The sequence below is a fragment of the Engraulis encrasicolus genome, chromosome 9 (assembly GCF_034702125.1).
Source record: "Engraulis encrasicolus isolate BLACKSEA-1 chromosome 9, IST_EnEncr_1.0, whole genome shotgun sequence".
In the NCBI taxonomy this organism is placed as follows: Eukaryota; Metazoa; Chordata; class Actinopteri; order Clupeiformes; family Engraulidae; genus Engraulis; species Engraulis encrasicolus.
The window spans coordinates 41,381,858-41,404,011 of record NC_085865.1 but is presented as its reverse complement, the minus strand read 5'-3'; the positions used below and the strand labels follow the sequence as shown (position 1 = coordinate 41,404,011).

Sequence of the window (22,154 nt, the reverse complement as noted above, 5' to 3'; positions counted from 1 at the left end):
GTAGTATGCGTCTTGAATGCCGCCTAGTGTACGTCTCTTTTGCCCTTGTAGCATTTGAGGAAGGACAGCATATGTAAACCAGCCTTTTGGCAAACACTGACATATTTACTGAAAAGCTAATGACTATGGCTGTCCTTAAAAAGTGGATTACAAAAGTAAAGGGCATTGTTGTTATACTTAGAGGACACAGCTGTTCAACATCTGAGTTTACACAGCCTATGTGTTCACTCAGTGGCGTGTTTTTTCACTTTTTCACAGAATCTTTGACTAACTCAGTATGCCCTCGGGGGCCTACTTGAGGCATGTTTTCCTATGGCTGGTCATGAATGTCAGACTCATCTTCGCCCGGAACAAATCTCTGCTGATCAAATTTGTAAAGGCCGGGACAAAACTGTCCTCATGAAAGCGTCAAGGCGGACATTTCTCCACTCATGGGTTTTCTACAGTATGTGCGACCTCTGTCAAACTGTGCCTATACCAAAACCCATTCCTTACCCTAGATTATACCTGTCAATGATGACAGTGAAAAGAATGTTTGTGCCTCCCAAACTTATCCTGGCAACCAACCCCGAAAAAAACGCAAAAATAAACCATGAGCAGAGAAATGTTGTTTGCCTTTGCAAATTTTCATTATTATTATTATTATTATTATTATTATCATTATTATTATTATTATTATTATTAGTAGTAGTAGTAGTAGTAGTAGTAGTAGTAGCAGAAACGGAATTAAAATAATCTTTGGTATAGTCGTAGTAGTAGCCTAGTAGTAGTAGTAGTAGTAGTAGCAGAGACCTCTCTGGTAGTAGTTAGTAATGACATTTTTGACATACTGGTATTTGGTTCACTGTTGCTATGTTTTTGCGTACATCAGAATTCTATATGTTGTCAGTGTTACTATGTTTTGTTTTCAACATTCCATGGTGCTATTAGCCATCTAATCGTCATAGATAAGTGGTTATGAACCCTTTTACCGGTGAGATATACAATAGGCAGGCAGGGGACCAGGGCACATCAGCTATCACACGGCTGTCCCAGGGCTAGTCATGTTCCCCCTCAAGACAGAACACACTGCCACAGTGAGTAATCTATTCATTTACATATTGGGTATACACAGTATATTACCATCGATATCAATAGAATGTAGTTCAAATTAAACTGGATTTAGTGCATCTGGGTGTTTTTTGAGCATTAATTGGGCTATAAATCAACAGTCACAACTCTGGCAAGCCTAGTCATTAATAGAAATATCTTTGTGATAGAAATGTGATGTCATATCTTTCTGAAATCAAGGGCAGAGGCATGGCTCCAAGCAGAACTGGAAATGGCCAAACAACGGCAGGCACAGAAGAGGTTGATAAAACATGAATTGGAAACAGAGAGAAAGAGTGAAGAGACTGAGAGGCGAACAGATGAGCACAAGAAAACAAGTGAGGCCGAAAGTGAGACATCCATCGGCGCAGTCAGTGAGACCGCACAAGCGACAGTGAATGCAGAGCAGGGAGCGGGACAAGCATGGCTTCAAGCAGAACTGGAAAGGGCAATACAACGGCTGGAGATGCAGAACACTCAGCCAAGGTGAGTAATCTGTTCAATCACAGTGTTTCCTGCTGAATTTCCGTTAGTGAAGCCAGAGGTGCTAGCCAGTATCAAAGACACATGCCTATGATCATTGAAAAGGCTATGGCCTGCTGATTGATATGAAATATGATATTAAAAACCATCCAAAACCTTTATAATTTTGGAACCTTGCCAAGGTGGTTCATTGAAAGGACTTTGTGTTATGTAAATATCCCCAGCTTTCGCACCATTTCTAGGAAGGGTGGGTATTACACAGCTTTTCAGCTTCATTAGCACTACAAAGTCTATCTCTTCAGGGATCCAAGTCTTAGTGGTTGGTGTTTATTGTCAAGGTGGCATCTTAACTCTAAAATGCAAGGGGAAACTCTGAGTTATGTAGCCTATTCATTTATGGAGATCTCCTTGAAATAGAAATGCGGTGACTGTTGAGCTACATTGTCATACTCTACGTATCTTTATGAAATCAAAAGGTCCTCTTTGGATATTGGCAGTGCCGCAGCCAACAAGACGGCCAGCGATTCGGCAAAATTGACAGCGAATGCAGTGAGGCAGGGAGTGGGGCAAGCATGGCTTGAAGCGGAACTAGACAGGGTCAGGCAACGGCAGGCAATACTGAAGAAGTTTGAGGATTTTCGGAAACTGAAAACGCGCACAAAGGAAAGGACACATGAAGAACATGTAAAGGAGGTGGTGAGGCTGAGAGAGGAAATGGTGGACAAGCTGCTAGACTTTTGGCCCCAGGAAGATAACGAAAGAAAGCAGAAGAAGACACCAGAGATGAAGCAGGATAGGCGTGAATCCGAGAGCCTAGGAGCTGGGGCAGCAGGGCAGAGCTTATGTCAGGCTGATGAAAGGAAGGTGGATGAATTAAGTAGAGTCACTGCTGAGATAAAGGGAGAAGCAGTGAAGGAGATGCTGGCAGTGGATGAATGCAGCACAGAGGAACAGCAGAGCTCTAGTTTCTCTACTGCTGACCTGGAGAAGACAACAGCAGAGGTGATAAGACAGTGCATGGAGAAAGTGCATGGAAATTACTATACTTAACTTTAAAACTTTCTATTGTACACCTATATTTGACTGAAAATTGTGTGTGTTCTTTTATGAAGAAGAGTTAGAGAGTGTGGTGTTCATATCTCACGTCCAATCAATTTATTCATCTATTCTAATACATAGTGTCTAAAAGTAAATAAAGCATTACACAGCTCTGGGTTTGATCGTCTTGCCTTGACAAACAAAAAGTGTCTGTTTGGATGATCTGAACTGAACCGTTCTCCCCTAAACAGGTTTTTATACTAACACAGTAGTTTCAGAAATAAGTAAATGACATACAGTAATCTTTGAAGTCATCCAGGCATTCCGTCTTGTCCTCGGTACTCCATCTTATCCTCCCTGGTGTGGAACAGGGCTGGACTGGCCATTTGGAATAGCGGGCATTTCCCCGGTGGGCCCTGTACCCTCGTCTGCCCCTATTTTCAGAAATGTAAAAGAAAAATGTTTTTAAACATTTTTGAAAATAGGGGCCCACGAGGGTGCGGGGCCCACCAGTGAGTGATTAATGTGCCGCTAATTATGAGGGGCCCCTTTAAGACAAAAGTACCCAGGCCCCATTTCTCCCCCAGGCCAGCCCTGGTGTGAGATGATGAGTGACTGCTGATGAATGAATGCTGAGCGAATACTGAAAGAGGACTAAAGTGCAGTGGAGGGGAGAAAGTAATAGCCTGGCTCTCACGCAGACCCTTCGTGCTTCGTGCATCTTCGTTAAACTTCGTGAGCTCGCACTTGGGTCTGGAAATCTTAGACGAGCCCGAAGGAAACAGATATTTCACAGCCTGTCCAATCACAATCACAGGGCGGGATCACGGGGCAGGGTATATACAAGAGAGTTGTTGAAGTAGTACTGATGAAAAAAAACCCACATGAATTCTCCAATCAGGTTCGAGCTGTTTTGAACTCACTCACGCCTTTCTAATGCTAAGCGATTGACAATATTCCAGATGGTTGGTAACAACCATCACGTGAGAACCAGGTTAAGGAAGTAAGGGATTTCATTCAAAATATTAGGTCTGAACAGCTACTGAGGGTGCCGATCTGAAGGGTGGGAGGTATTTGGCCTAAAGAATACAGTATGGGTGAACACCTTAGCTGCTGAGTGGCGGACTGAACACCCTTTTCTCCGGCCTTTTTTACAGGTGAGCCAAACAGTAGACCTTGGACTTGCCCGAGGTAGTGGATACCACAGTCTGTTTTAGAGGGCTGGTCGAGTAGGGCTGTGTCTGAGATAGGAAAATGCCTTTAAGAGTTCAGAGTGGAGATGGAATGCTGGAATAGACAATGAAGCATCATGGCTGTCCGAAAGACATACAGCACATGCATATAATATTGCCTTCGAAGGCATCATTGTAGTGAAGGATAGCTCGCTGGTGGACTTCAAAGACCCCAGGAGTGAACTGTTTTAAAGGTGCCGTTGAAAGTAAAGGTCGATAAACACTGCAGTATGAGGCGTTGAGGGATGGGGAGTACAGGTCCGTGAAGGGATGATGGGTATGGGATGATGAGATTTTTGGGTGAGGGCTTTGGTGTGTGTTTGAGTCTGTGTATGTGTCTGTGTGCGTGCGTGTGTGTGTGCGCACGCGCATGCGTGTGCATGTGTGCGTGCATCTGTGCGTGCATGTGTGTGTGAGGGAAGTTTGGAGATCATAGGCCTCGAAGGGCTGATGAGTACTGAAAACTCTTACAGAGGAATAGTGCAGAGGAGAGGAGGTGGAGAGGGATTTGAGGATAATCAGGTCTTAACAGGGAGCTTGTGAGGGTGCTGAAGGGTGGGAGGTGATGGGGTAATTGTATTTGGCCTAAAGAATCCGGTGGTAGCTGAAAAACCTAGCAGCCGAGTGCTGAACTGGATGTGGTAGGCTACATGTTGCCTGTCTCTCTGGGCCAAACAGTACACCATTAGTTACCAGAGGAAGTGGATAAGAGTCTCAACTTTTTGGTTTATAAGTGTATTATAGGCTGCAGTCTAAAGCAGTGATTCTCAAACTGTGGGCCTGGGCCGGCTGGTGGGCCCTGAAGGTATTCCAAGTGGGCCTTGAAATTATTTTCTAAAAATCGAAATAATGTTTGTGTTTGTGTGTTTCTGTTGACTATTTATTTGAGCTTAATTGTTATTGGGTCAGAGGTGGGTGGGTGGGCCCCGAGCAATTTTTGAACATTTCAAGTGGGGCTAAAGGATTAGGATCCCCTGGTCCATTTTCCTGCTGGGCCAAACAAGATCACCATTACAGTTGGCCTGAAGAAGAAGGGGATAACAAGTCTCAGCTTCTTGGTTGGCTGTAGAAGTGTGTTGGCTGGATGCTTGAGATGTGATGGATGAAACACAATAGCAGAGACAGTACATTTTGGACAGGAGTTTTTTTTTAACCCAAGTTCTTGTATGGAATCTGCAATCTACAGTTTTTCCCCTGATGAGCCAAACACCTCTTGTCTAAGGTTGTGGGTCAAGCTCTCAAATCAGCAAACAACCCGAGCGGGAATCGAATCCGGCTTGTTGGCGTAGCAACCCAGTGCCGCAGCAGGGCCAAATTCTTGGTTTACTGTACTATAAGTATATTCTCTAGACATTGGCTGGAGAGGTAGCTGATGAGGAAGTAGCAGATAGATTTTGGACAGGAGTTTTTGGACCCATTCTTGTATCTAACAGTGTGCGGTCCGGTTCTCGATTCTGATTGGCTGATAGCTGTGGTCGATCGAGCGTAAACCTACACCTTCCACCTGAAGATTCTATGCGCGTCTGAGTTAGGCCGTTTACACACTAGGGCGGTAAAGCGTTGCATATTTGCACCATCTGTGGTTGGGGTATCAGTGTGATTGCAAAGACATTTCATTCCTGTGGTGTTTATCGCCTCTTGCTGAGTTTTTGTAGCGAAGTGTGTTTTCTGGCAGCGCAACGCACGCACGCACGCACGCCAAGTAACGTTGCCGGGGTAACCACAATCACTTCCTCAACTTGTCAACTCGTCGCGGATTAAATTAATTGTCATTAAAGCGTTTTTAAAGAAATTTGGTCAGCGATTAAGTGTAACAGTGTTAGATAAGGTTAGATAGGATAGATTAGATTACAGGCACTTCGCTTGGCATCGTGCCCACTCCCCTTGGCCGTTATCAATCGAGCATAACCCATGGCCTCTCGTGGCTTATTGCTTAAGCATTGGCTGGACACTAGAGATACAGTACAATGGGGGAGGTACTGTAGCTGAAGAGATAGCAGATACATTTTGGACAGGGGCAGTCTTTTGACCCCAGTTCTAGTATGGAGTCCACAGTTTTTTTTTCTTGATGAGCCACTGTACGCTACTGCAGTTGTCTAAGATAGTGGGTAAGACTCTCAAATTCTTCGATTAGCTTAGTGTATAAGTGTATTGGCTGGACACTAGGGATGCAATGGAGGAGGTAGCTGCAGATAGATGGAAGGAGTTTTTTGACCCCAGTTCTTGTATTCCTGTTGAGCCAAACAATACTCCATTATAGTTGCCTAAGGTAGTGAATACAACTTTCAACTTTTTGGTTTATACGGTAAGTGTATTGGCTGGACAGTAGAGAAGCAATGGGGGAGATAGCTGCCAAGGTAGCAGATAGATTTTATACAGGAGTTTTTGATCTGAGGTCTTGTATGAAATCTACAGTTATGTATTCCTCATTTCTTAGCTGTAGTTGTGTTGGCAGTAGCAGCAGCTCTGTGTGTGTGTGTGTGTGTGTGTGTGTGTGTGTGTGTGTGTGTGTGTGTGTGTGTGTGTGTGTGTGTGTGTGTGTGTGTGTGTGTGTGTGTGTGTGTGTGTGTGTGTGTGTGTGTATGCCTGCATGCTTGTATGTGTGTATGCAGCATGCACTGTGTGTGTGTGTGTGTGCAGGGCCGCTGACAGCTTTGGCTGGGCCCCGGACAAAATCACCTCAAAGGGTCCCCCACCTAATACATTAAATGTAATGAGGACCAAATTATGGGTCCCTCATCTACCTGGGCCCAGGACAGCTGACCCCTTTGTCCCCCCTTGTCGGCTTCCCTGTGTGTGTGCATGTGCGTCTGTGCATGTGGTGCGTGTGTGTGTGTGTGTGTGTGTGTGTGTGTGTGTGTGTGTGTGTGTGTGTGTGTGTGTGTGTGATATTGATTGATGTATGGTTATGGAGGAATGAGAGGCAGGCTTGGCCTCTGAGAGGAGACGTGTTGCTCTCATGTTTGAGTCTGAATATGGAATTGAGGCATGCCTCTGGCAATGTAAATAAACTACTCTGTCTCTGTCAGGTAGCCTAGAGTCTGTTTATCTTGATTGTGTGTGTGTGTGTGTGTGTGTGTGTGTGTGTGTGTGTGTGTGTGTGTGTGTGTGTGTGTGTGTGTGTGTGCGTGTGTGTGTGTGTGTGTGTGTGTGTGTATGTATGCGTGTGTTTCATGTTTAATGTATAATTTATTTAGTTTGCATGTGTGTAGTGTATGCATGCAGAGATGATGGACAAGCTGGCCTGAGAAATCAATGGCAAATATTCTTTCAGCCTGTGCACTTCACATGGGCAATTCCATTATGCTTGTGTGTGTGTTGTGTGTGGCCGTGTGTCTGTCTGTCTGCCTGCCTGTCTTTCTGTGTGTGTGTGTGTGTGTGTGTGTGTGTGTGTGTGTGTGTGTGTGTGTGTGTGTGTGTGTGTGTGTGTGTGTGTGTGTGTGTGTGTGTGTGTGCACGCGCGTGCATGTGTGCGTGCGCGTGCATGTGTGCGTGCGTGCACACGTGTTTGCGTGTGTGCGTGCGTGTGTGTGTGTATCAGTGTTTGTGTATCAGTGTGTGTGTCCTTGATGATGGTGTCTCTGGTAAAGAACATTTGGCCATTGTGGTGACAATGACACTCCTCAGGGGGCCGCCGTGGGAAACAAACAACATCAGGCAAATAATGTCGCAGTACAGTAGAAGGCTAAAAAACACCCAATTTGTGAAACGAGGGTTGTGGGAGCCAGGAAAGATATCTAGGTCTGTAGACCTTGTTTATGGGTAATGGGAAACAACTTGGTGACACTTTAGTTTAGTGTCTTTTAAAGGACATCTACGTATGAACATGTAATAGGCTATGAACTTACCTAACCTTGTCCTTATCCTTAACCTTATTGTCACCAAAATGGTGATGCCCAAGTCTTAGTCTGTAACTTGAGACTCTCTGCAATGTCATTGCAATGTTGTTACAATGTCCTTGAGTACTTTCGGCAAAGAGTGAATACGCCTGTCAGGCTACCCCTAAGATGTAGTGCAAGAGCATAACGTTGTACGTTGTTACATAGTGTGTTACACTCAAGGCCTATAATTAACGTAATAGGGGCAGTCCAATAATAATTTCTTTCTGTCAGCTTCCTTACAGTCAAAAAACACAAGATAAGAAATTCAAAACGCAATTTCTTTATTGAACAGTTAGTTATGAATTAGATTTGGTGGTATGGCTCTGTTCAGAGGAGTCCCCTGGATTTCCATGAATGCCAAGGAAAGGAGGGATTCAGGGGATAGCAGCAGCGTAGGAAATGCTCTCCCAATTTAAGATTAGGAGAGCAATTAATTCCCCCATGAACAGAGCAGGCAACATGACAAGGAGTAGGCCTAGCCCATGCTTTGTCATACACGACAAGGTGGAGTTGGGTAAGTGGTGGTCTGTGAAGAAGCGAGCAGCCAAGCGTTGGAAACAAAACAGAGAACTTTTAAAAGGCGCCAAATGTTAAATGAGCAATGAGGAGCAAGGAGAGTTGATTAGCTGATCTAGAACACCCGAGACAAATAATAAGCAGCAGCTCTTGACTACCATGGCCTGACCAGAACTAACGCGAGAACACTCGATAGGCCTACTCATGAACGGCAATCCGGGTACTTTGTTAGTAAATGTGCGTTACGCCCCTTTATGGGGGAAATCAAACAAAATGTCTTATTAACTTACATGCTACATCGGCTAGCCTAATGAACACAGTCCATGCTTAAACCACGGCTGTTTGGCCATATTATTTGAACAGCCGGCAACACAACACGCTTTCGGCATGTTGCTCGTGAACAGCGCTTGTCTACAGGTCCTTGTCTTTCGTTTATTCTTTCCCAACACCATCAATTGACTTGCATTGGCTTTTCCCCCAGTGTTTTCCCCGAAAAAAGGGCGTAACTCACATGGAAAATGTCACGCCGTTCATGAGTATAGATGGGTTCTACTTCTTTTTTATCCTGGCTGCGCGACACTACGTAGCTACGCACAACCCAACCTCTGATTGTTGGAAACCGCTGTCGGTCAAAAAATTCACCTGGTTGGCTGCCAGTGTCTTGCCCCTCCTCACAAAATTGTGTTTATAAACACGGTGAACCCATGTTTATGTACTTGAGTAAGCCTCCAAAGCTTACTCATCAGACGGCACTGTGTCTGGCTTATAAAGTACCGTAGAGTCTGCAGGGGGACTGGACACAGAGATAATTAATTGCTCCTTCATTTACTCTCACACACACACACACACACACACACACACACACACACACACACACACACACACACTTAACTTAACTAAATTCCATTCACATAAGGCCAGCCCCCCCCCCCCCCCCCCCCCTCTCCTCCTCTGGTGCGTTCAGCGTGCATAATAATAATATAAAAACAGTTCATCTTGTCTTTAATTAAACGGCAGCCTCGGGTCGGGCTGAGATCTGGGAGAGAAGTCGCTGGTGTACACAAACAAACCCAATTAACTCGCATATCCATACTCGTCGCTCAACTTCCTCATGCTCATGGCTCTGTCTGTACTTCTCTCTCTCTCTCTCTCTGTGGGTCCCACACTTCACCAGGCACATGCTCACACACACAAACACTGTCTCTGCCCCCTCTTTCTATCCAGTGAGATAGGGGTTCTAGTCCTACTTTGGGTGTGATGGCAGGGATTCATAAAAGAGAGACTAGAGGGTTGGGTTTTTTTGCCTCAGCTGACTTAGGCTACTTTAGAAAATAACAAAATGGATTCTTGTGTGTCCAGAAGAACTCGATTTAACAAAGGAGAGGGATTAAAAGTAGAGATAGGGCCCTGATGTGACTCTACAACAAAAAAGCTTACAATACAACAGCATCTAGTGGTTTGCTCAGTGGCGGACTTAGCCATTTGGGGGCATACAGCGAATTTAGCAAGGGGGCCCATCGGACCACCCAAAGAGTGTATCTCAATGTTGACATATTCAACATTGCAATGAATCTTCACATGCACATCGATCAATCAATCAATCACACATGGACATCAAAGGCTTCTATCTCAAACACACACACACACACACACACACACACACACACACACACACACACACACACACACACACACACACACACACACACACACACACACACACACACACACACACACACACACAAATTCACACACACACACAGTTTGAGATGGGCTACAGAATTATTGATAAAAGAGCAGAGGCACCCACTGGTCAGGCATCTAATAGTAGGCAAGATGCTTTACTATTAAGTAGGCTACAACACACAACAAAAATTCCCTTAAAGATGAACAATATTATGTTCGAATGACTGCGAGCATACATGAGCATGGACGTAGGCTACAGAACCTTGGGTGCGTTCCAATATGCGACCTTGTGTCCTCCACTTGTGCTTGTGGCCTCGTACCAGGAAGTAATATGTAATGATGACATCACCGACAACAGCATTATATTTCAATATCTCGCAAAAGCACAATTGTAAAGTCATTTTCTCATTTGCAAACTGGATGATGAATGAAGAATAGTCCCTCAAAAATTGTTTTGGCTTGGCTGACAGCTGGGAAACTTTATCGTTTTCTCCACGGAGGCGGAGCCAGGAGGCGGGGTGAGTCCACAAGCACAAGTGGAGGACGCAAGGTCGCATATTGGAATGCACCCCTTTAGCGTGCAAGTTCAATGCTCGCGTGTCAACTCGCGCTGATAGCCAGAACATTGCAGTAGTGAACACACAACAAGTTCAACCAAGTTCAACACACACAAGTTCAACCACACAAACAAATAGACATAACGATTGCAGCGTATCATTTCAGTTTGAAGCACAACAGCATCCCACGACACAAAAAGTCTTGAAAGAACCAAACTGCGTTGCTTCGAGCATTATCACTATTGAAGCAGATCTAGGCTGATCTTTACAGAGGAAGATGCGAAACCTGTCTTATAGCCTACGTTATAGCCTACTTCTCTGAATAGATTAGGCCTACTTTTAACCACAGCGCCGGATCATCTCAGAGAACAGCACTTTCTTCTTGATGATGGTAAACAGAATCAAGACTGGTACTCACCAGTCACCACGTCCTAGTCCCAGGGGCGCTGCCAGAAATGCTGGGCCCCATGAAAGATTCAAATTTTGGGCCCCCTTAAGGGCCCCTCTCAGTGCTGACTTCAGATGTCGATGTGTTTAAGTTGTGTTTGGATTGTTGCGGACACCTGTTATTTATTGCATTTAAGGTGGTGGAAAAGTGGTAAGTGTAAATAGGGTAAAGGAAATGACAGCGCTCATCCTTAAGAATTTGGGCACCTTCAATTAACATGTTGGACGGTGGTGGGGGGTTTTGAGGTGTGTGACCGTAGATGTCTCTGCAAGGATCAGTCAGAGTACGTCTCTCGTCAGCTCTGGTCGTAAATAGTCGCAGAGATTCCGCAGCCAGCTGGTATTATCCGAATGCTAGCGTGTTGCAGGACAAAACTAAAAAGTATTTGGGAGAACAAAGTCATACAAGGAACATTTCACTTCACTTCTAATACAACTTCCATGATGAGGTACAGCTTGTGCACACATCTTGACAAACCAGAGAACAGAACCGTCACAATTCCCTGCTGAGCCATTTAGCCCAATAGGCTCCCATTCATCTTTCACTTGGCTGCGTTCGCCAACGGGGCTACAATGGGAGTCAGTGGTAGATTCCGTTCTCTTACTAGACATTCTCTGACTGAACTTTCCTCTACTTCCTCTCGCAAAAGGAACACGTTCGCGATGCCACATGCTGCACAAATATGCGCAGGCAGCGCAGCACAGCACAGCACAACCACACTGCATTCTGATTTCACTGTAATTGGCAATGCGCTTATTTGCGCTGCGCCGACTTGCGCAAGTGTGTCATCATGAACGTTATTTTGGATATTTCGTCTCGCGCACATGGCATAAATGGACTATACCGTTGTCACGTGAAAGGGAGGGTGTGTGCATATAATGTATATTTATTTGTGTTTTATTATGTGGCAGTCTTACAATAGAGGTGTACCTAGGCAACCGCCTTAGCCCCCCCCAAATTTAGGGCCCCCCAGACTAGCTGCGAACTTCCCAGAGGCCTACAGCTGGTAATTGGGGCCCTTTAGACAGTAATTCACAGATATGGCGTTCATAAATATTTAATTTAATTTAATACATATTTTTTGTACATCAGAAACGAGACAAGCAGCATAATAAAGCACAAACAAATATACATTACATGCACACCTCTCCCTTTCGCTTGAACATGGTATAGTCCATCTATGCCATGTGCACGAGACGAAATATCCAAAACAACGTTCACGATGACACACCTGTGCAAGTCGGCGCAGCGCAAATAAGTGCATTGCCAATTGCAATTGTAAGGTAGGGTACTCTGCATAAGTGAAAAATAGATATTAACCGAGCACCCTTAGTCAAAGGTTCTTTTCGAGGAGTAAGGATAATGCAACTATGACCAGTAGGTAAAGTTTCAAAACATTGCCGGCATTTATTCATGTAAAAACATTCAAATAAAAAACTCTTGTCTGTGGATAGACTCTTAAAATTGTCCTTTGTATTGTCTCTTTCATCAAAGAGGAAGAATAAATAGAAAAAAGTAGAATAAATAAGAACGTAGAAAAGAAAAACCCTCAGAGCTCTGAATGAATGAAATAAATAAATAAATAACCTCAAAGTCCAAAAGTGTCCATCTACCCGGGTAGTATGTTTTTATGTGTCCCACATGCGGGTGTGTGCAGTGGATCTCCTTATCTCTGGAGCCTGGATGCAGAATGAGACGCGGCTGTTGGAGACGAGTGTCCAGACGCTCCTCTTCGAAGTTCTGAGTTCTCAGTCACCACTGGCCGCGCGTGCACCCAGGAAAGTTTGGCGAAAGTTCGTTGAAATCAACTCTTTAAAAAAAAAAAAACCCTGCATAGCAGGATAACAGTACTGTCAACACTTTCCTCATTCTCTCTTCAGTTCTCAAAGTGCAGTAGGCCTATTTGAAACGTAAGTCCATTCTGTCCATGAACTGCACAAAATGAACAGTAGGAGTTAGATCCTTTAGTGCAGTGGTTCTCAACTGAAACAGTCTTGGGACCCACCATTTTCCACTCTCATTCGGTCGCGACCCAATTTTTTTAGCGTTCAAGTCAATTCAATGCAATTCTCAAAATGTAACCAAGACTCGAATGACTGCTTGCACGCTATCTATCTCGCATAAACATTCAGATTGTATCTATGACGACAGATGACACTGAGTTCACTAGCCTATCAAAATAAAAGTTTTAAATTGTTGCAGGAAAAGTTAGATTTTTTTTTTTTAGAATTACGTTTTGTTTTTACACCAAGGCTCCGCGACCCACTCATGGTCCCTCCGCGACCCACTTTTGGGTCGCGACCCACCAGTTGAGAAACTCTGCTTTAGTGGCATGTGCACTTCCGAAGCTGACAAGCTTTTTTTATTGTGTCAACACTGGTTATCCCGAATGTTGTGGATGATGCGCTGACAAAACAGTCCATAAAGATGATGAGCGGATTACCAACTCCAAAAATGAAGTGGTGGGAGAGGAGGACGTGGTGACTGGTGAGTACCAGTCCTGATTCTGTTTACCACCATCAAGAAGAAAGTGCTAGCCTACTCTTGGAGATTATCCTGCGTTGTGGTTAAAAGTAATCTACCGGTATTCAAGTATGCAGGCTAGTTAAGACAGGGCATCTTCTTCCTCTGTTAAGATCAGTAGATCTGCTTCAATAGCGATCATGTTTGAAGCAACGCAGTTTGGTTCTTTCAAGACTTTTTGTGTCGTCATGGGATGCTGTTGTGCTTAAAACTGAAATGATACGCTGCAATCATGATGTCTATTTGTTTGTGTGGTTGAACATTGTTGTGTGTTCACCACTGCAATGGTCTGGCTATCAGCGTAATACATAATTCATGCGAGCATGAAGCTTGCACGCTGATCAAGGTTGTATGGTCATGTATGCTCATGTATGGTCGCAGTCATTTGAACATAATATTGTTCATCTTTAAGCCCATTGTCCATTGTCCATTGTCCATTGGGCAGTGTGTGAGAGTGCGAGAGAGAAGCCTTTGATGCCCACGTGTGATTGATTGATTGATCGATGTGCATGTGAAAATTCATTGCAATGTTGAATATGTCAACATTGGATGCTGTCTAAATTAAAGCAAAATGTCCACTCCAAGCACATTATGTTCAAGTCATGAGGCCTACTGACTGTGTTGTAGAGCAGTGGTTTTTAACCTTTTTTTCATTAAGCACCCCCTTACCTGTTCCCAAGACAAGCCGTGTACCCCCCATCCCAACGTCTACACCTGTGCACGCACTAAAAAATGATTAAAGTGATTATTAAAATGATTCTTGCTTTAGACATTAATCTATACTTTCATGACTGTACATGGAGACCAGAGCATGTTTTAATTTGGTCTTGATTTGGCCTAATTATAATGTTTGGAAGCATAATTTTGGTCACAACCTCAACACAAACAAAATTCTGTGCACTCCCTGAAATCTCTGGCGCACCCCCAGGGGGTGCCCGCACCCCAGGTTAAGATCCACCGTTGTAGAGAGCTTGGTTTTTGAATTGTGTATCTGTGATACAGAAGATGCAGTGATGCACAGAAGCACTCTATGTGTATCAGATATTGAATACAATGTCTGATTTAAGCAAGTCTATTAATATTAAAAAAGGGTGGGTGGGGGGTGAGATACACCCTTTGGGTTGGCCGATGGGCCCCCTAGCTAATTTCGCCTTAGACCCCGAAATGGCTAAGTCTGCCACTGACCATACCCTTGTATCAATGTTTGTACCTGATTAATATTGAGCACTGGTTTCAGGAGGGAGGGGCGAACTCTGTTGAAACAATTGGATCTGATTTTACCCAGTCGCTAATATTTAGTCCAATCCAGCAGAAGTCACAATAATGTTCCAAAATGTCCTCATGGATCCAAAAAAAGAGTTCCAGTTGCTTACGCTGAGATCACACAAATTCGCCCGTTAGCGTTGTTTTGCTGCTTTCCCATTCACTTTACATTTGTTGAGGTCACATGACCCTACTGTTGCCAGCTGGTATGTTTCGACTTTGTCACGCCCTCTACTTCCTGGTTCATGGAGTATGGGGATTCAAAAAATAATTACTGGGCTTGAAATGAGTGGTTTTCGACACTAATCCAAACCTTGGACCTCCACCTATGCACCACAAATTCACCACGACTCGCCTCGTTCACTTCCATTCCATTAAGTAGAGGTCAGGAAGACGTCACGTGCTGCTGCAGTGAATAGACGCCTTGCGTTGCGTCAAATGTAGGACCTCCATTGAAAAGCTGACAATTCTGACATTCTTGTCTTGTCTTCTCTTGTCTTCTCTTGTCTTCTCTTCTCTTCCCTTTATACATATGCGGATTTGGAAACGTTTGAAGCAAAGTGGCATTGCAAGCAGTGCGCTCTGTGATCAGCAAATGCATTTAATTAACAAATACCCAACACGCTGCGCTTTCCCCATTACATAACCCTTCCATTAACCACAGTGATCCCACATCCGTCAAACACGCCCACTAGCGTCGTGCTTCAGCGAACACAGGTGTGCAGGCTCGTAGCAGCAAATTGTGGGGCCTATGTACAATCAACTCCAATGGACACCCCCCCCCCCCCCCCCCCCAGCCATATGACACTGTAAGCTCTTTTCCACTGCCGGTTTTCTTGTGGGGCTACCGCTCGACATTGCGCGACTCCGCCGCCACTTTTTGCTTTACAATTGACCTGTGTCGAACCCAATCGAAAAGCAAAAAAGTGGTGCCTGAGTTGCGCTTCGTCGAGCTGTAGGCCTTCCAGAAAACCAGCAGTGGAAAAGAGCCTTGTATGGGCCCCTTATATACATGGGGCCCTGGTTACTCAGTCAGGGAAACTGACAAGGGAGGACAAAGGGGCCAGTTGTCCTAGGCCCAGGGAAATGGAGGGCCCATAATAGGATCCTCATTATATTGAATGTATTGGGTAGGGCCCTTTCAGCAGAGTTTGTCCTGGGCCCAGCCTAAGCTGTCAGCGGCCCTGGAATCAGTCACATTTCACCCCGCTGTATGACACCCCTGCATGTGTGTGATCACAGCATTACAAGCGAACTCTTGGCAAGGCTACCTTGTGTTGTGGTGGTCATGGCAGACTTCCAATCACCAATCGCAAACTCTTCCTCTGCTGCTCATGTCTGTCTCAAAGGCCTGTGTCATGTGCTGCCTCATAGGGATTTGGTGTAATCCTGTCTGGTGCAAATGTAGCAAAATATGACACTCGTACCCACTTACAGTTACAGGCAATGAACATCAACACACATGAACACATACACACATGCACACACTCACACACGCATGCACGCACACACGCACACACACACACACACACACACTCCTCTGATTAAAGCCACTAGTTCTGCGGCTCTTCCCCTCCCACAGTGAAGTTGAAATCTGACACAACTTTCCCTGATGTGGGAGTGGGAGAATGTGTGTGTGTGCGGGTGCGTGTGTGTGTGTGTGTGTGCGCGTGTGCGTGTGTTTGTGTGTTTCTGCGTTTGTGTGTGTGTTCTCAGACTTGGAAGCATGCGTGTGTGTGCAATATTCTGGTGTGTGTGTGTGAGAGAGAGAGAGCGAGAGAGAGAGTTGGCTCAGCCTTCAGAGAGATGGAAAGTTCTAGAACATCATGCGTTTTTTTTTTTTTTTTTGAAGCCGCCGGCAGCGCTGGGGCTCTCCTCTCCCGGGCTGTTAAAAATGAAGCAGCAGAATAAATCTTTTAGAAATGTCAGAATCATAGCGGCAGAATTAAGGTTTTTTTTTTTTTTTTTGGTGGAGTTTAGTTGGGTGCTTGGTTGTGCTCAACTTTCTCTCCTCCTCTTTGCTATCCCTCTATCATTTCTCCTCCTCCTCCTCCTCCTCCTCCTCTTCCTCCTCCCACGCTATTTTTCCACTAATTTGCACTCCACTTTTCCTTCCTACCAGTTTGCTCTCCATTTTCTATCTTTTTTTTCCTACATGTTCCCTCTTTCCTTCTACCTGTTCCCCATTTGGGACCCTCCTCTCCGGATCCTCCTCTTCCTCCTGCTGCATCCATTCTCTGCTGCATTCACCATCCTCACATCCTTTTTTCACGCTGTACTTATTGGATTCTTTCCTCTGCTGTGATCCTCTCTTCTCTTCTCCTCTCTTCTCTTCTCTTCTCTTCTCTTCTCTTCTCTTCTCTTCTCTTCTCTTCTCTTCTCTTCTCTTCTCTTCTCCTCTCTTCTTTTCTCTTCTCTTCTCTTCTCTTCTCTTCTCTTCTCTTCTCTTCTCTTCTCTTCTCTTCTCTTCTCTTCTCTTCTCTTCTCTTCTCTTCTCTTCTCTTCTCTTCTTAATAAACACATGAAGAATGTTGAATCGTTGGAAGTGGTATTAATGACAAGCAATGTGATCTGTGATCAGCAATGAAGTGCATTTACCCATAGATGCCTCCACTTTTTTATTTATTCATTCATTTATTTATTCATTTATTTTTTACCATTGGCTGATTGCCATGAAGTGGTTGTATAAGTGTTATTGTAAATAAATAACATTTTAAAAATCCCTTCTCATATTTCTGTTTCTTCTCTCTGCTTTGTGAAACTTTTCTGCAAGTTTTACAGCTGCTCTCCTCTTTATTGCTCTGTTCTCCGCTCTGCTTTTTGTCTTGCTGCTGTCTTGGCTTGTTTTGCCTTTTCTTTTCCCCCTCTTCTTTACTTTTCACCAGTCTTCTATTATATATGTGCTAATATCTTCTTTTCTCTTCTTTTCTTTCCTTCAAACCCTTCTCTTCTCTTCTCTTTTCCTGATGTGTTTTCTCTTCTCTTCTCTTCTCTTCTCTTCTCTTCTCTTCTCTTCTCTTCTCTTCTCTTCTCTTCTCTTCTCTTCTCTTCTCTTCTCTTCTCTTCTCTTCTCTCCATGTCTTCTGTTCCTCTCTCTTCTCCCATCTTCTCCTTCTCCTCTCCATTCCAGTTCCGTCAGCTGTGATCACAGATCACTTGACTGAGCAAGAAGACCTCTTTTCTCTCTCCCTCTCTCTCTCTCGCCTCTTCAAGGCGGCGTTGGGCTTTCCCCGTGACTGCGTTAGACAATGCGGCAGATACTGATAATTAGTGGGAAGCGTGTCTCTGGTGTGATGTGTTATGAAAGATTAATGAATAACTGGAGGAGGATGAATAGAGGAGCCCGCTGGGATTCAGTCTCTACTTCGCCATACTCTACACTCGACTCTCTACTCTACTCTGCGAGATGACGACTTTTCCCCTCTTTGCCACGGTTTTCAAGTAGAGCAGAGCTGAGCAGAGCTGAGCAGAGTGATGCAGCCAGCTCAGACTTTTACTCTGTTTGGGACACTCACAGACTCACTCACAGACACATAAGCACATGCAAACACACACACACATACACACACTCACGCATGCATGCGCAGCCGCGCACACACACACACTCAAACACATGCACGTACGCATGCACGCGCAGTCGCACACACACACACTCACTCACACACAAACACACACATACACACACACGCACGCACACAAGCACAGGCGCGCGTGCACACACACACACACACACACACACACACACACGCAGGATACTCATCGGTGTAAATACACCTTGATTCCTCCAGGGAGAGCACTCTTGTTTATCAATGGGGCTAATTAGCCTCTCGCTCATGTCTTTATGAGGCGGTTAAGGGGAAATTAGCATTCAGATGGAAAGCAGACGAGGATGAGAATGAGAAGAGAAGAGAAGAGATGGAAACACACTCTGTTTGGGCTGATTAGATTATTGAGGCCCTCGCTCTCTCTTTCTCTCCCTCTTTCTCTCTTTCTCTCGCTATTTCACTCATTCTGTCTCTCTCTTGCTTTCTCTCATTGTGTCTCTCGTTCTCTCTCTCTCGTTCTCTCTCACTCTCCCTCTCTCTCTCTCACTCTCCCTCTCTCTCTCGTTCTGTCTCTCTTTTTCTTGTTATGTCTCTCGTTCTCTCTCTCTCTCTCTTTCTCTCTCTCGTTCTCTCTCTCTTTGTCTCTCTCGCTCTCCCTCTCTCTCTCTCTCTCTCTCTCGCTTTCTCTCATTCTGTCTCTCTCTCTTGCTTTCTCTCGTCATGTCTCTCGTTCTCCCTCTCATTCTCTCTCTCTCTCTCATGCACACACACACACACACACACACACACACACACACACACACACACACACACACACACACACACACACACACACACACACACACACACACACACACACAGCTGCAGCTGCAGCTGCAGCAGCCTCCCCCGTACAAACTTTACCAGAGAAAAGAGAAGTCTAAAAGTTTTTTGAGAGGAGGGGAATCAAACAGAATGGCTTATTTCCAGGACATTGTGCAGCAGCAGAACAAAAGGAAGACACTCACGACTTGACAGGCTCCCAGCACTGACACCTGCTGTCTCAAAGAGACACAAGAAACGTGCACGCGCGCACACATACACACATGACACTCATACAAACGCACATGAGCGCTCTCACACACACTCACACAAGCCCGCCAACAAGGGGGGACAAAGGGGTATGTTGTCCTGGGCCCATAGAGACAGGGGGCCCAGAATTGGGTCCTCATTACATTGTATGCATTGGGTAAGGGGGTCGTTCAGATGAATTTGTCCTGGGCCCAGAAAAATCTGTCAGCGGCCCTGCACTCACGCACAAGCGCACTCACGCACACATGAGTGCGCTCTCTCTCACACACACATGCAAGCGCACTCACACACACACAAGCATTCTCTCACGCACACATGCACACACACACAAGTGCACTCACGCACACATGGACACACACACACGCAGGGACACACAACCCACCTTACACACACACACACACACACCCACAAGTGCACTCACGCACACATGCACACACACACACGCACCTTACACACACACACACACACACACACACACACACACACACACACACACACACCCACAAGTGCACTCACGCACACATGCACACACACACACGCACCTTACACACACACACACACAGACCTAATGCCTCGCTCGCAAGCACACGCACACCCACACCTACACACACTTCAAAGGCGAGCAGGAGAGCAGTCTTCTTTCTTTCCTTTCAAGGGAGCAGTTAATGACTCCTATCCTCACTATCTAGACCACACAAGGCCTTCTGTCTGCCTGTCATTTCCCAGGCTTCACACACGCACGCACACACACACATGTACACACGCACGCACGCAAGCAAGCACACACACATGCAAGCACGCTCAAGCGCACACACACAAACGCAGGCACACACGCACGCACACACACACACACACACACACACACACACACACACACACACACACACACACACACACACACACACACACACACACACACACACACACACACACACACACCAGCACACCCACCACACAAAGTTAACGATTCCTATCTATTTAGACCGACCACAAGGCTGTCCGTGTGCCTGTCATTTCCCAGGCGTCCCACGTGGTCCGCTCCAATTAGGGCGCTTGTGGAAACCTGGTGCTCTGAAAAAAGGAAATATTCAGATGTGAGGCCTTGACAGTATCAAAGCCAAAGTATTTGCTTTAACAGACGGAAAGGTGCTGGATGTCTCTCGCCTTGTCCTTTTCTTCTACGTGAGGTTAGATTAGCAGCCAGCAGGGCTGTGTGTGTGTGTGTGTCTGTGTGTGTGTGTGTGTGTGTAAAGTCAAATACCTTTGACATTCATTTGAACTGCACTTTGGATATTAATTCCTCAGACCGGTGTCAAACTCCATTTATGCTATTCAACACCAGCAACCAAATTACACATTTAAATCCCCCCAAAATGACTCTGTCGGCCTCCGGTCATAGTGATATATATATAGAGTGAATATTCCTGTATGGCTTCATAGAAAAAGAGCAATGGCACCATACCTCTATGCATAATATATTTCTTTTCATATTCTTTTAATAGGTCTCTTCAACTCAGGCTGCCTTGCCAATGTATTACATTACACTTAGCTGACGCTTTCATTTTATTCAAAGCGATTTACAGTTATTATTTTTCAGGGTATTGGTTACAGTCCCTGGAGCAATGTGGGGTTAGGTGCCTTGCTCAAGGGCACTTCAGCCATGGATGGAGATGTAGGGAGAGTTCAGGGGAAATTCGAACCGGCAACCCCTAGATTGAAAGACCAACTCCCTAACCACTAGGCCATGGCTACCCCAATGTAGCAGAGTGGACATTTAGTGAGCATGACTACTCCATCTACTATATGGAGGGTTAGCACATTGAAAGAGAGTAAACCCTCTTACGTAACAGAGACGTGAGATCCAGTCAGACAACTTTTTCCTGGGCCCGGGAAAAGCTAGCAGAAGTGGGCATCCAGAAAGAGCATCTGGCCATTATGTCTTATTGTTAAATTCTTTTGTTTAAGGTATGTTAAAGTCTTTTCTTTTTACCTGACATGTCCAATGGTGTAACTCTCATCATGCCATCATCATCAATATCAACTGATAACAAAACACATCACACATCAATACCCGTGTGACCCTCTGAAGAAAAGAACCTCACCTTCAAAAGCTGTATCTGTATGTATGACCATAACAACTTCTTTACAACATGGAAGGTACTAGGTGGTCCAGAAAGGTACTATATACCAGAGTTCCCTCTTACATTAACCACAAAAGTATGAAACTTTAAAGGTATATATAGGAATAAAAAGGGATTCAAGCTCCAAGAAGTATATTTTTTCCTATTAAACTGTTTGGATAACGTAATTGCATAACATAATACAGTGATTTCCAAAGTGGGGGCTAGGAACCCCTGGGGGCCGCGAGGGGGTTCTACGGGGGCCGTTGCAGGTCGGTAGGAAAACAACATAAACAAAATAAATACTTTGACAACATTTAGTTTAGAATAGGGCTTTCATGTCAGTCACTAATACATATTCCTGTCTGTGTAAGTGACAGACTTGTGTTAACCAAAATCAAGGGCCTACTACGTCCTTCTTATTATAGGCCTATCAATAACAAAGGCCTAATTGACCAAACAAGACATTTGTGAACACATGCCCAACATATGAATGATTTTGCTTAACACATGAATCACTTACACAGACAGGTGCATTAGTGGTTAACGTGCGAGCCCATGATCTGCATTAATGATTATTGGCATAATTAGCCAATTAGTGGATAATTGTCTAATTACTGTATGGGTGCCAGTGCTGAAGTGTGCAGGGTCAGGGTCAGTTACAGCTTCGGCCGGGCCCAGGACAAAGACATCTGAAAGGCC

At 44.9% G+C, this 22,154-nt stretch overlaps 1 protein-coding gene across 1 annotated transcript; it reads left to right on the top strand.

The window, feature by feature from the left end:
• Nucleotides 1–1,292: 1,292 nt before the first annotated feature.
• Nucleotides 1,293–2,781, top strand: LOC134455160 (uncharacterized). The gene is made up of 2 exons (XM_063206197.1): nucleotides 1,293–1,575; nucleotides 2,049–2,781. The coding sequence occupies exons 1-2, from the start codon at nucleotides 1,322–1,324 to the stop codon at nucleotides 2,620–2,622; spliced, it is 828 nt and encodes a 275-aa protein (XP_063062267.1). The 5' UTR covers nucleotides 1,293–1,321; the 3' UTR covers nucleotides 2,623–2,781.
• Nucleotides 2,782–22,154: the final 19,373 nt, after the last annotated feature.

Excerpts from the sequence above, each read along its gene's own strand:
- LOC134455160 (XM_063206197.1), top strand. The coding sequence starts at position 1,322 with ATGGCCAAACAACGGCAGGCACAGAAGAGGTTGATAAAACATGAATTG. Across the intron at positions 1,576-2,048 it reads ATGCAGAACACTCAGCCAAG|GTCCTCTTTGGATATTGGCA; the intron begins GTGAGTAATCTG and ends TGAAATCAAAAG.